Source organism: Parasteatoda tepidariorum, chromosome 3 (assembly GCF_043381705.1).
Source record: "Parasteatoda tepidariorum isolate YZ-2023 chromosome 3, CAS_Ptep_4.0, whole genome shotgun sequence".
NCBI lineage: Eukaryota > Metazoa > Arthropoda > Arachnida > Araneae > Theridiidae > Parasteatoda > Parasteatoda tepidariorum.
Window position 1 is genome coordinate 5,230,726 of NC_092206.1, and position 15,928 is coordinate 5,246,653.

At 29.5% G+C, this 15,928-nt stretch overlaps 1 protein-coding gene across 7 annotated transcripts in view; it reads right to left on the reverse strand.

Annotated features, from left to right (window-relative positions):
• The window catches only part of LOC107449379 (regulating synaptic membrane exocytosis protein 2), a 93,209-nt gene extending 77,638 nt beyond the window's left edge, over nt 1-15,571 (reverse strand). For 4 of the 7 annotated variants that reach the window (XR_011636320.1, XR_011636319.1, XM_071178231.1 and 1 more), the window contains exon 1: nt 15,327-15,568. Coding sequence is in view for 4 of the 7 variants with exons in the window: in XM_071178231.1 (XP_071034332.1) it covers nt 15,327-15,433 (107 nt within the window). In the remaining 3 variants the exon portion in view is untranslated. Of the gene's footprint in view, nt 1-15,326 lie in introns of all 7 variants that reach the window. The other 3 variants (XR_011636321.1, XM_071178233.1, XM_071178230.1) reach the window with 1 other exon arrangement.
• Nucleotides 15,572-15,928: the final 357 nt, after the last annotated feature.

A 15,928-nucleotide genomic window follows, 5' to 3' on the forward strand; every position in this document is an offset into this window, starting at 1 on the left:
TAACCCAGTCAACCAGTAACCAGTTTAGCAACCAGTAACGTATTAACCAGAAACCATTTTTGTTAATTTATTCGTTAACTGCTTCTTAAAGGTATAACAACTTTTATTAATTTTTAAATGGCAATTATGTATGTAATAATAAAAATATTTTTCGGGAATGTATGATTGATGCTCACTACCTACCTCACGTCTCTTATTCTGGGAGATTTAATTTACCCATAAAAATGAATTAAGGTTTACCCGAAAACAATTCTTTAAATAAAATATTTTAAATTTAATGTTTTGAAAAAGAAAAAAAACAAATTTTATTTATTTTTTTAAATAAAAATCTCATTCATTTTATAATTCATGAAGCAATCGAAAAATTACTCTCAAATATTTTGGTAAGCTAAAATTACAAATAATTTTAAATTAAAGTTACGTAGTTTTGGTAAGTGCATATTTTATTATAAAATTTTTCAAATAAATCTGCTAATGTAAAAAAAAAATAGATAGATTAGAAATAAATTGCATTTACATTGACAAACATTTTTTGTCAGTAATGGCATTTTTGCAGCTTTCATTGCAAATAAACTTGTAGAACAGGTTTGTCTCATTTTATTGCAAAGCAAATCATTAAATTCTTTAAAAAAAGTATTTGAACATGAGCAGAGACATTAGGAATTGAAACGCTCTTCAAATGAACATTAGTTAGTCATGTAAAATGATTAGTAATTTACATTATGGTAATAAATAAATAAAAGAAATCGTGAGAGAGGAAGAAAGAAAGGATGAAAATAACAATCAATATTCATAAAAGAATTAGTAAAATGAGAATTAATATATTACTTAATTATAATAGAAAGAATTTGGGGCAATATGATAAGGCATGTTTTCGATTTATTCAGAAAAGCATTTTTTTAAAATGTGAAAATCACCTCAATCTCATTGTAAGCTATTAAAATGTTTCTTTGTATTGGAAATTCTATCCAGAGGAAATTCTGAAAATCCCTCCCCCCCAAATACCTATCTGAAAACAATATTAAGAAAAAGTTTGCTGAAAAAGTGTCCCATTTAGAAAAAATATATAACTTCTCACTCTGTTGTCTTTAGCTCTTCAATTGTCTTATCACAAATAATTTTGATACTTTTGACTTGAATAAAATATTGAAATGAAATAAAAATTTCAGAAATCAAATTTTTCAAGGATACTAATTGGGAGAAAATTTATTTTAAACACCTGGGCAATTCCATATGTGACGGAATGACATTTTGACTTGCAAAATAACAATTAATTGAAGTTTCTATGTACCTAATTTCAAATAAATAAAAAAATTTCTCATGCATATCATTATTATTGGCATAATGCGCTTCATAAACTAAAAAAACAGGATTTTCTATCTTTTTTACTTATAATTTTACGAACTTTTTATTTGCGTGACGGAATGACATTTTGGCAACCAAGCTTTTGGCATGCCGCTTAGAACTGGTAGTTTCTGCGAATTTTGCAGCTATTATTTTTCTGAACTATTTTATACTTTTAGTATAATGTGTAAGCAATGTAAAATGTGAATTTGGAAAATTAACCTCAGGTTGGCTAGCAGTTATTAACATCTATTTGCTGTGACGGAATGACCGTGACGGAATGACAAAAAGTTTAGTAGAAGAAAGCCTTCATTTAAAAAATGTTTTATTAATATGTAAATGATAAACAGAATGTAACAGATAAACAGGATTAATATTTATGTAAGAATTAGTAAAAATTTCAACAGTTTGAAAATTAGGTTGTCTCTGAAGAGGTTTTATATCTAACTTGCCAATGTCACATCTTATCTTCGTTCTCAGGAAATTTATGCATTATTAAGACATGTGACGGAATGACGTAAAAGAAGTTACTTTTATTTTATATATTAAACTTAAAATGTTTAAATTTTGTTCTATATGCATATTTTTATCAAAATATTGCAAAAGAAAGATACATTTCTTTTATTTTATAAGTATTTTTCAAGAAAACAATTTGAGCACAAATGTGAACAATTCACTTGTCAGCCATGTGATTACTTTAGAATGCTGCCAGATTCAAAAAATTTACAATTATCAAAAATGAAACGGCAATATGTAGACTTTGGCTATTTTAGAACATATTTTTAAAATTAAAATATGCAATTAATAAAAAAAAATTTCACTTTAAAGTTTACACTTCTGTGGAATTGCCCACCTCTACCTTTTAGGGGCGAAAATATTAAAAAATTATTTTCTCCAGTTTTAACTGCTTGAAAAACACGGTTTTTAAATTTTTTATTTTGTCACAATGGCACCAAGCCCCTATTCTCTGCCACTTATCAACCCTGATGATTGCTTCAAAATAATTATTGTTTCTTCACTGTAAGAAATTTTGCGAAAGACTAAGGTAAAAAATATCGGCAACCTGACTGCAGTACCCGTAAAATCTATTTTGCAATAAAATCTATTTTTACCGTAAAATTTTATACAGTAGAATTTTTACATTAATATTTATTTAATTACAGTGATTTAATGATTTTACAGTAAATCTTAATCTATAAAAATTACGCTGTATCAATTTTTTTGTTTCGAGAAATTTTACTGTAAAAAGTATCATTACACAGTGTGCCAGTGCTTCTTTCCACAATTTTATAGGAAATTTTTTAATAGTTTTCTCTCCGAAAGTATAAATTATTATTTTTCTACAGCCTGATTGTCCCGATCACCTTGTCTTAATCAGTGTGACTTCTGGCTGTATTGCTATCAAAAATGCTGAGTTCAGTGCTCCGATTGCAATCTGTTGTAGCAGCACGCATTGCACGACACGTTCTCGGAGAGATTTCAATCAGTTGTGAAACATGCTGCTTCTGGATTTCAACATGCTACAGAAAATGGTGAACAGCTTATTGAACATGTTATGTGCCCAATCTTATGAAAATTAAAAACTGATTTGATTGATGCGTTATATATGCGGGTTTTTGGTCTGACAACAATAAGTGACTCTTCCCATCCGATGTGATATGACCTTGCCGTAGTGGATGAACTTACGTAACAAAGAGTATCACGCTTGTACCGTCATACACACTGAACAGAACAGTTGCTTTTTGTTTAACGTGTAACTTGCACCTTAGCCGTTGTTTTATATGATACGCTTTCCCGTTTCTTCAATAATATTCCGTTCAAATGAGTCATTCTGATCAGTGTTTCTCTCTTCTTTTTTTTATAGTATTTTGAAACTTAAACTTTATTTGCAGTTGTTGTAGTTTATTTACGCCGCACTAGAGCTGCACCATGGGCTATTGGTGACGGTCTGGGAAACATCCCTGAGAATGATCCGAAGGAATGCCATCACGAATTTGATCCTTTGCGGAGGGGATGGCGCCTCCACTTTGGTAGCCCGACAACCTGCGCGTGAAGTCGAGCACTTTACGGTAGAACAGTTTAACGAAGTATAATACTGCACAACCTCGGTCCCTTCGCAGACTGATCCAACTGGTCCCCGCCTGACCGCAGCCTGACTTTGTTCAACTGGGAACCGTGTCTTAATGGTCAGTCCACTGCTGGGGCCAACAGTCGAAGAAACAAATTAAGACATTTTTCAGGGCAGTATATACGCCAGCCCCAGATAACTTTTAAAAAGGTCAAATGGCGAATTTTTTACAAAAGCAGAATTTGCTCTATGTAAGTGAAATGAAGGTAAATTTTATTATATATATATATATATATATATATATATATATATAAGTCATTATAATAAAATTNTTAAACGTCTGGACCTTCGATCTCCGGAAACTTCCGGATCACTGTTAGCGAAAATTCCGGAAATCCGGTTTTTTTCCGGAGCACAATCAGCCCTGTAATTTACGTCGCACTAGAGCTGCACAATGGGCTATTGGCGACGGTCTGGGAAACATCCGGGAGGCTGATCCGAAGACATGCCATCACAATTTTGATCCTCTGCGGAGGGGATGGTACCCCCGCTTTGGTAGCCCGACGACCTGCGCGCGAAGTCGAGCCATGATTTTTTTTAAACAAGGTTCGCTTATGTAATTATTTACTTTTAATGTGATGATTTCACTTTTTTGACATTTTTACTGCTAATACAACAGATTTTCATGGGATTTTTAAAATTATCGTAATTTTTCAGTTGCAATTAATTCTACACGTAAATTTTAATTGCACGTGATAAAAAGATTACTTTATATACTAGCTCAATTAATGACAATAGCATAAATCCATTTAGTATTTTGATTAATTTTGGGCAGTTATTGAGATAGAGTTTCAAGTGGTTTTAAAAATATCTTAATACATTTTTGACAATATAGAAATTTCAATTGCTTTTTTGAATATTTAATTTTTAATGCCTTGATTGTCCCAATTTTATGGCAATTATTGCTACTGATTTTCACATAGTTTTTAAAATCTGATATTTTTAATAAATTATTATTTTTTACAACAAACAAATAGCAAAATGAAACATACATTCTTTTTGAAGAGTCTGATTCACATGATTTCGCAATTGAATTTAGGTTGTCACTATTAGAGTTCTCACGATTTTCAATTATATTTTTAATATGTATGACTATGTAAATGAGAAGAAAAAAAATTAGTGTGTTTTTCCGCAACAAAATGTGAGAATGTTACAATTTATACCAGACAATAAAACTTAAATTACCAAGATCCAATGTTACTCTTCAATAAAATTCCCATTCATTATTTGCTTAAGTTGTTACCATATTTAAGCTATGACAACAATCCTTGTTGACTCTACTTTCATCAGACATTTTTTCTATACCTGCCCTGTAAATTAAAAAGCATAGTAAAATTTATACGATACAACATAAAATGAAAAGTAAACTATTCTTTTTAAAATACATAAAAATACTCAATATTTAATTAAGTGATTCCGGGCATTCAAAAGCAGGTACACTAAATGATTTAAGCAGTTTGAAAAAAAATTGAATTAACATTTAGAAGTCAATATTTTAGAATTTCTATGAAGAATGATATTTTGGAAGTCAAAATGTAAACTACTGTTTCGAAAAAGAAATATTTAAACCTAATAAAATACATATATCAGGGGTCTGTTCAGACATTTTGTGAAGGGTCCTGTTTTTGTAAAACTGTGGAAAAAACTATTCATAATTTGTGAACTTAAAATAAGCATTCTTTCAACCAGGATCTTGCTTTTGTGAATTTGTACAAATAGGTCCTGTTATTGCAAAAAACTTATTCAATTAGTTTTAAAATTGTAAATAGATAATGATTCTGCTCAACAATTGCTGCTATTAAATTAGAGATGCAACATTCAAATATTTGGTATTTAGCCTGTACAGCTCAACACAGAATATTCATTTTGGACAAATGATGGAAACAAAATCACTCACATTTTTAATAATTTCAATTTACATATTTTAAATAACACAACTTAGTAATGTATCACTTTTAATGTGTCGCGCATTAAGTAAACTGAAACATTTTTTAAATTTATAATAATTTATTTAAAAAAGTGCCAGAAATTAATTTTTCTTTACATAATATTTTATTATTTAATTTTATGAATAAATATAAATTTATCAATTATTTATTTACAAAAAAAAATTATGAGTTAATATTAATAAGAATGTGCACATCATCATGTTTTTAAAAGTAGAAATATTTTCTTCGATTAACAAAACAATAATGAAGATAAACAAATTTGTGAAGGGTCCAATTAAAAGAAAAATCATTTTGTGAAGGGCCTGTTTTTAAGTTAAAATATTTTGTGAAGGGTCCGTTTTTAAGTTAAAATATTTTGTGAAGGGTCCGTTTTTATGATAAGATATTTGTTAACGGACCCAAATTTCCTCTAAACAGACCCCTGTCAATAGTAGCTATCTTAAACGTACTTGTGAATCCCATGATGTACGCATTTAAATATTATACTTTTATGTACAAAGCATCAGATGTACCAACGCTAAAATGTATCTTGTTTTAGAATGAGAATTTTTTTAAAGCAATGATAGCTACAGCACTGATTCTTCCTCTGCTTCTCTGCAAACTTATTTCACAGCGAAAATTTGGCAAAATATTTATATTGAAATATTCTATGAAATTACTGTTGGAAAGATTGAGTAATGGTACAAACATATTTTTTTCCGTTTTGGCAACAGTAGTATAATTTTAATGGAAGTGGGAAGAGGAATGGAGGTCAGTGGGCAAACAGCCATAAACACGCATTCATCTTTTATTATTGAATATGATTTCATTCTTTTCTTTTTCAATGATATGAACCAAGGATGAAAATATAAAGAATGCAGCCTTATGAAGATAAATATTTTTATGAATAATGTTGCCCACCCCTCTTTTTCTATCACTAACGCTTAAAATAAAATTAAATTTCACTCTGGAGGTATGCGAATACATTTTTCTATTAATAAATAAAATGGGATTTTATTACACCAACAATCTTCCTATTTTCCCACAAAAGAAAAATCAATTTAAAAGTTCTACGAAAAACATTTAAGTACTAAATACATTGAAAAAAGGGAATGGAAATATTTAGATCTTTAGTAAAGAACAGAACTAGATTAAAGATGTCCGTTACTTAATTTCACTAAAAACGTTCGAAAAACTTAGGTCAATTAAAAAATTCCAATTATTTTTACAACAATGCATAAAAGCAATTACAATAAAAAAAAATTTTCACGTACTTTGCAAATAAAATTAAAATATGTACAAGGCGAGTCTAAACAATTTTTACAAAATAAGAGGGGTGATAGTAGCCGTCCAGGCGAACGATAATGACCATGGAACATAGCTTCGCTTTCCACTCGAAGAAGCAGACATAAGTTTAGTCGAGGTGGCCCTGTTGCTTGGCTTCTCGGTCACCGCTCCTCAACCCATTGTACATTTTCTTTCTGTGGCATATGGAATCTTTAATGAACTCGATTGAAGATCTTGCAGCGAGAATCATTCCCAGATAAAAAATAAGGTTTATTTTCACTCAGAAAAAACCCTTTAATGTAAACCTAAAAAGGTTTTTATGCGGTTTACGTGTAAACCTTCTAAGCTTTAAACGAGATCTGTGACAATTTGCTCTATTCTACACACATTACCTAAACAACCTTCTATATAAAACCTGAAAATCGAGGTTGTCTTAGGGTTTTCAAGAGTGAAAAAAAAAATCCTTGAATAAAGCTAGTTTCAAGGTGAAAATGTTCTTAAATCTAGATAATTATATGGTTTCCTTTCACAATGTCTTGTCAGCTACATAAGTGTTACAATTCTTTTTAAAAGAACTTTAAAAATAATTTTTAATCATTTTGGGTTGAAAGGTTTGAAACTGCAATATTTCTGCTTTATTGAAAAAAGGTTTTTAGTACGAACATTTTAGTGACAATAACAAGAAAATGCCAATACAAGGTTGCCGTAAGGTTACTTGCTTTCTGGGATTGTTATCGCAGACAATGCAAAATTTACACATCAGGAATCTTCGAACGGGTGTACTTGTCATTCCTTCGCCAAATGAACTGTGCAACGACACATTGTGATCGCCACTTAGAACCTTACTGTGAGACCAGTAAATCAGATGGTGCAATTTTTGGTACTCGTTTTCTATTGTAAGTTTATGTTGAATTTCTAATTTTAATCTTTTTGCCTTCTCCAATGTTCCACGAAACTCTGGACACCGATTTTATGGGTCCTCGGAAAAAATTTATTACGGACTTATAAACCAGTGTCCAGGATGAGATTTATTGCCTCACAAAACAAAACAAAAATCTTACTTTCATATTCTTTAAAATTTTTGAAGAGTCTTGAATCATAATTTGTATACCTTGTCATAGATATATATAAGAGCTATATTGGTTCCTGTGGTAATAATTGCTTATATGTTTGAATAATTTATGATCTTCTTAATTTGTAAAAACAATGTTAGAATCACTCAATATATGAATTGTATATTTTTGAATAGAAAATCCTCTTCACAAATTGAGTAAAAACAAATTACAAATACTTCCGACATTCAGTTAGTGGTTCCTCTGCAGCAAATTTCGAGTTTCTTTTAGTATTGCAATTAAATCTTCTCTTCATCAAATCACTTGAATAAGAAGGAGACGAAAGTTTAGTCGCCGTTGGCCGCCCGAGACCCACTTGGAAAAAGTGCTCTTTAGCGGAGAACATTGCAATTTTAACATGACCGAAAACTGCTTTTTAAATCATTCAGGGAAATAACTAAAAAGGGTTCTGCGGGGGGGGGAGGGGGGCAGGACCATTAGACTGTCTGCAAAATGCTTCCAAGGTTGATGAAGTCATCGAAGAATTTCGCTATTTGTCTGCGTCCCAACATAGCCATTGATAACAAGAATATATAACATGTCATAAACTACATCAAAATATTTAACGTGTCATGAAATTAATCCGAATATTTTTGCATGTAATATTTGAACTCATTAGCTTTTGAAAAAATTCTACTTTTTGTTTCATATAATTGTCACCCTAAAAATGTATGTAAATAAAAAAATACATACATACTCCTTCATCGAAGAAGAACCATGATAGTTCAGTAGTTAAAGGCTCTGAGATGTTTTTGTGAAGGACTGAGGCTCGATCCTCAGCGGTGGCTTGAAGCCTAGCTAGCTTATCTAGGAAATAAAGGCGGTTAATGCTCAATGTCAACCACATTACCATAATCAAATCAATAGTTATGAAATTTTGCAACATTAAATTCCACGATCCCCCTTGTATCACAACAGCCTGTTGCGGTAGTTTTCTTCGTTGATTGAAAAAATTACGTTCCACTTCAATTTTAATATTTTATTTTTGACTACATATAAGTTTTAAAGAAGGAAAAATTAATATTAATGGTTCCAATAAATATTCAATTGTAGTTAGCTATTAATAGTAATTTTTTTTAGTCTATATTTAATTTAAAATATTACGTCACATTCAGCTCAGTCGTAAAGGTTGTCTGTTTTAGGATTTGAAGCAAAATTTTTGTCAAAAATGTGTTTTTCGAATTATATTAAATTTTAGGAATTTCCAGTTAAGTGCAGAAGTGGTATGGCTCACCAAAGTAAGTTTTTTCAGAACATGAAAGTACCCATTACGAGTTGAAATTCCATTTCCTATAAATTTTCTTCGCAATTATTAAATCAATTTGTCCTTTGAAATCTTCGAATTAGTAACTATTTACACAAAAATATATGAATTAAAAAATATTTTAATAGTTTGATTTTCGGAAGCAAAATTTAATATATAAGAATTAACTACATGAAATAATAAATCTCGAAATTAAAAAAAAAGTTTTAATACATTTTTATTATTCTATAAAACAAATTATATGGATACACATTGCATATTTTATTTGAATTGTAATCTCAACAGGACTTGTTAAAGGAGATATAATACATATCATGATACACAGTATAATATACATTCAATATTTATTTCAAAATAAACATCCTGATAAATTATATTTTAAGCAGAGTATATAAAAAAAAAATCAGTTAAAAAAGAAAGTTAGAAAGATGAGAATGATAAAAGATTAGACCAAAATAACACCATTTCATTTTAAGATTTCCATGTATTGTACTCCCCCTCTTAGAAAATATCTATCTTACGAGATAAAATTTCGAATGTTTAACCCATAATTCGGTGAATGTTTCGAATGTTTAACCCATAATTCGGTGAACGTTTCGAATGTTTAACCCATAATTCGGTGAATGTTTCGAATGTTTAACCCATAACTTAGAATGTCAGTTGGAAGACATAACATCTCATTTAATTAATCGAATTCTACTCTTATTACAAAGAATATTCTACAGTTTTTGGTTAGTTCGGTTTAAACTGTGCAATCGCTTCGAGATTGAAAAGCTGAAGAAAAAAAAAAATTCTACTGAGTTTAAAATATTTCAATGAAAAGAAATAAAGAGAGAATTTCTGTCAGCTTAAATTTTTAGTTTAATAAAATTGTAGCGGCATTTGTGATTAAGCTTACAATTTGCATTTAAATGAGTACGAATAATATTTTATACAAGCGAGATACCCGTTTTTTGTACGGGGTTAAAAAAAAATCAATAAATCAACGTTGAGCACTACAAAGTCAAACACAAAATTGAAAGGTTTATACTAACACATTAGCGTCTGTCAGGGGAGGGAACGGTAGACTCATGTCACTCCCCAAAATAATTAAAAATCCACCTCAATATTTAGGACAAAAAAAAAACAAAAAAAATTCAAGAAATATTATTGATTAAAATTCATCATCATTCAAGTTTAAAAAAAAAAAGAAGAAAAGAGATAAAAATAATGAATGTCTTTGCAGTAATAAGATATTTTTTTCTTACGTTCGAGTACTATTGTGACTGTGTATTTTAATTTTGTCTCCTTCAAAACACCTGCGACGCCCATATACTGATACAATTAATAAAGCTAAAAATAATATCAATTATATATTTATTTATTATTATTTGTTGACCTTTTCGGTGGATTTACGTTATCAAATTAAGTGAAACACTTTTCTTTTCTTTTGTAATTCATCCCATCAGAATAGAGTGCATTCAGTAGCACTTAGCATGATGCTATTGCTGGCGGTCAACTGATGACACTCGAAATTTTCCACTATCGAGTAATTTTCCCTGGTAAATATCCCTTTCTAAGGACCGAAAAACACTTATTTTCACAATATCGTTATTAAAACTGCTCAGTAATGGCGTAGTTTTAATAATTAACAAATCTATAAAAGACTTTGCACTTACATTAGTATATTAGGTACCTATCACTTCAAGATTTGAGTTTCGTACGAAATGCATTTATCAGAGGAAGCAAACTAAAACCGAAATTTTCAAATCAAAAAGAATTTTTAATGAGACATTGGTGTGGATATAGAGCATTAGCATTTCTCTATCTGATTTTTAATATACTGTTTAAAATTATAAGTACTGATGGAAATTTCTTTTTATAATTCTAATTAATTGAAATATTACTACACTATATTTGCTACCACTATAAAAGTATTTTATGAAAATCTTTTATAGAATTATTATTTAAACTGAACCAATTACCACAATACCAGTAGAATGTATTAACATAATTATTTCAGTGTCATCTGCATTTTGATTCTCTATTGTTCCCTTAACCTAATAATTCCCCCATTCCTAACCTTTTCTCTATTAACTTTGCTTTTTAGTACAAAGCATATTTTTTGTATTTAATTTATACGGGTATAAATTAACCTAAATACCCCGAAATTAATAAAGCATTTGCATCAATAATAGTATAGCTCTTTTTTTACGGTTCCTCTAAATAAATAAATACTTTTATTCCATAAATTTTGCTTTTTAGTGTGTGTTTATTTCTTTGCAATTTCATTTAGTATCTGTAAACAAATTAAGTATCGTTGGCTTCAATAAAAGTATAGCTAATTTCTTACGTCTTCCTTAAACGAATTAGTACCACTTTCCCTTTAATTTTGCTATTATCTTAGCCTAATTTATTTTTCATTTCAATTACCATTGATTTAAAATTATTTTTCCTTTATAGAAACATGTTTTAAAAATACTACTATAAAAGAAAGAAAAAAGTTTTAGATAATTTTAGAAATACAAATTTGGTGAAGCAGTCCTCTCATGCTACTATGTTAAGGTTGTTCATTGAATTTATCTGACATAGCGAAAAATAATGAATATTAAATCACGTACAATAAACTCTTTTTCTTTTCAACAAGTAGATCTATAAGCAAGCAAATATCACTGATATTATCTGACGTTGTTTGAAAAAACAGAATCGTCTATAGTTCAATTTTTAACAATGGCTAACGCTTTAAAATCAGAAAATTCAATTTTGTTCTTTGCTCATCCCGCTGGAACAGCTCGTAATAGAATGTTCGAATGTCGACAGTGACCTTCCCTGTGCTTTGAACTATCAGAATGTCAAATTTAATCGCTCTCGGTCACATAAATAATTTACACAAGAATGAAATGAGAATGCATATTGTAAATTTTAATTATGAGTGATATGTTTTCCTCTGGAGTCCACTGTCAGAATACCTTGAATTTTAACTGGAGTTGTGTAGGGTAAAAATACAAGTTCTGATTGACTCCTTGCCACTTCAGGCAAAATTTATATCAATATTTTATAGAAAAATTGGTTTTGATAGTCAATCAAAATTTCGACCACTTTCTGACTAGCTAGAGTGCGCTGCTCTTAATTCCAACCAAGTTACAATTGTTTCCTAAATACAGCAAGCAACATTTATGGCTACTCAGAATTCCGTCACATTTCCGACATAAACAAATTTGTAAACACATAATTAGAAAATATTAAAACTACGTTTAACAAATAGACTGAAATAATTTAATTTTTTTCAGATTTGAAACGAAAAACGTAGGGCGCATCGCTTTAGTAATAAACTTCTATCATCACCCAAAATTCTTACGGCGTCTTTAAAAAAAGGACCGCTTTACGTTTCTCCCTTTAGGTCTGACAAAATTACAAATATTCTTCTTGAAAAACGTTTTGAAAACTTTTATTTTATCATTAGATAAAAAATTAAATGGATAAAAATACCTAAATTGATATCTAATGAAAAAACAATTAAAAAAAAATAGTTTAAATAAATATTAAGTTTTTTTCCTCAAAAATTAATTCATAAATAATATTTATGATGTACCACTGTTAATCTTATTTTTCTTTGATACAACGTGAGAAAAAAGAAACATCTGTTTTAGAATTTTTTAGATTCAGTGTTTTTCTTGCATAGTATTAATCGTTGTAGTGAAACAGTTTCGCAGGGGACAAATGAACGCGTTTCTCATCTAATACTTAATGAAGGAACTAATTCCGCTTTCCACTGTTAAATTATCTAATATAATATACATAGTGACACAGTATTAAGAGAAGAGAAAATATCAATACTTAGCATTGAAGAAGTATCAATACTTGGCATAGGAAAAGTAATCAAAGAAAAGGATTGATCCCCTGATTCTTTGGGAACAAAATAATACTACCACAACAAAGAATCGATGCTTTATAATAAAGATAATAAATTTCGATTTCCGCTTTAGTTTATTGAGAGTGATAAACTTTTTAATATAGATATTGATTTGTATTTCAGTAAATATTGGAATAATATTCAAAATAGTTAACCCTAATTAAAAGTTAGTATTTAAGGAATTACAACAACTAATACACTACATATTTCCTAATACTACATGATTCAGGTTGATTTTAATTTCAGGAAAACATATTTTTTAGAAATCCCCTTACCTGCCGATATACTCTACCCCCGATTTCTTGTATTATAGATCATCAACTTATCTTTTAAAACAGTGCAAACATGAAAAATTTTTAAATCTGTTTTTAAATTTTTTTATAAGCTTCAAAAGTTTATTTTTTCTGCAAGAATTTATGAAGCTCATAAAAAAATTCATAATTAGAGATATTAAAAATTTAAGGCACATTTCATAATCTCATAAAAACTGTATTGAAATAGGATGCATAATTTCCGAAGCAACATTAAAAGAACATGAGATTGTACAAGATTAGTAAAAAAAAAAATTCTTTTCATTTTATTTCTTATTATAATTGTACTTCTCTTTGTAAGCGCAAATTATAAACAGTTAAATATATTATATAAAAAATGAAAATATTCTCAGAGATTTAAAGCAAAAGGCAAATGTCACACAGATTCCAAACAGAAATTTGATCTCCAACATAAAAAAGATATGTTGTACATAGTTAATACAAAATATCTGTGTTATTGAATATTTATTTAAACTGAAAAAGTAAATAACTTTGAAAGCAAGCAAAAATTTTGTGTCCCATAGATTTCACGTTAAAGCGGTACCAAAATTTGGATTTATTGATACTGTAGGATATTGGATACAGAAAAAAAATTTTTTTTATCTGTATCAATATCTATATTTTATTAGAATTAGATATTGATACAGTATATATATATTTTATTAAAATTAGATATTGATACAGTATATATATATTTTATTAAAATTGAGATATTGATACAGATTATATATATTTTATTAAAAAAAAATTCTGTATTAATATCCTACGGCATCATTAAATCTAACTTTTGGTACCGGTTTAGCGTGAAATCTATGCAGCACCAAATTTTTGTTTGCTTTCAAAGTTATTTACTTCTTCAATTCAAATAAATAAATATTCAATAACACAGTCATTTTGTATTAATTACGTGTAACATATATTTTTTCTGTTGGAGATTAAATTTCTGTTCGGAATATGTTTAACATTTGCCTTTTGTTTCAAATCTCTGGCAATGCTCTCATTATTTATGTAATATATTTAACTTATTAAAATTTGCACTTAGAAAAAAAAAATTCTTTTCATTGTATTTCTCATTATAATTGTAAAAAATGGAAACATTCTTAGAGATTTGAAACAAAAGGCAAATGTTATACATATTTCGAACAGAAATTTAATATCAAACAGAAAAAATATATGTTACACATAGTTAATACAAAATGGCTGTGTTATTGAATATTTATTTATTTATCTGAACTAAAAACGTAAATAACTTTGAAAGCAAACAAAAATTTTGTGCCCCATAGATTTCACGCTAAAGCGGTACTAAAATTTAGATTTATTGCTACTGTAGGATATTGAGACAGTACTGATAGAAAAAAAAAATTTTTTTTTTCATCGGGTTTAAATTTAAGATTTCACAAAAAATACAACATTAAAAGGAACAGGTAGAAACGTAAAGTTTTCAAAGTTAAGCGATGGTTTATGAAGATTTATAATCTTTCTAGTAAAAAATTTAAAAAATAAAAGTAAAAAAAAAAACTTTGGTAGAACGTTGTGATGAAATAATGGGAAAAAATGTGACCCATAATAATAATGATAAACATGAATGAACCTGCTTTTGTGAATTAAGGAGTAAAATAAGCAGCTTAGAATGGGAGGGTTATTTTGGGAGCAATGGGCAAAAACTGTTGATCGCTACTACACATTAAAAATAAAAATGCTACATTTTCTTTATTATTTTAACACCGTTTACTTTGTGATGAATGGGAATGATGCTGAATTACAAGTCAAACACGTAATTTTTTGGGGAGAAAAAAAAAATTACAGCTGTGCCCAACTCATCGATCCCTGCATCTTTACAACCCCCCTCTGGAGTGGCTTTCTCTCTCTCTCTTAGTAGAAAAGTTCGGGGGCGGCCATTACTCTCGGTGAATCCTATAACACCCCCACTCATCCCCTCTCGTTTAATTTTAAAGGAAGATTCTCTAAATTAAAAAAAAAAAAAGTAAAAATCGGCTATATTTATATAGAGAATTTTCTCTATGGAGAGACGAGTGAATAGAGAGAGATGAAACACTGACCTGAAAATCTGTTCCTCCCTCGTCTCCTCATCTTGTTGGCGGGCGAAGACATTCCGCAATATGTTCTGTTCCTCCAAAGACAGGTGGCTGATGTCGACGCCCTCCATAATTGAGCCCCATGTCCTGGTGTACCCCTCTAGGGTCCCGTTCGTCGGACCTCCCAGTGCATTATCGAAAGACGGGGTACTCTTCTGGTAGCCATGCAGCCTGCTCGAATAGTCTGGTTTGTTGGCGTGAACGGACGCCAGAGGGCGTTCCACATTCGGATCGAGTCTATTCCCTAAGAAATTCCCTATCGAGTCAAGGAAATCCCTCTGACCGTGAGAAGAGGCAAGTGTGGACAGTGAGAGGGGAAAATACTGCAGCTACGCCTACATTTGTGACGACATAAACGTCAAAAAGATTCCCACTCTTCTCCATCAAATTCCGTAGCAAATATATTCGATAAAAAAATAAAATAACAAACAAAAAGTAAAAATTTATACGATGTTTGATAAAATTAATAAATAAAGTAATTAATTTGGGTGCAAACAGACAGGAGTTAACTTGTACTACAATCTGCATTTATTACGTAGTAACAGACCAATTAAAATTATTATTTA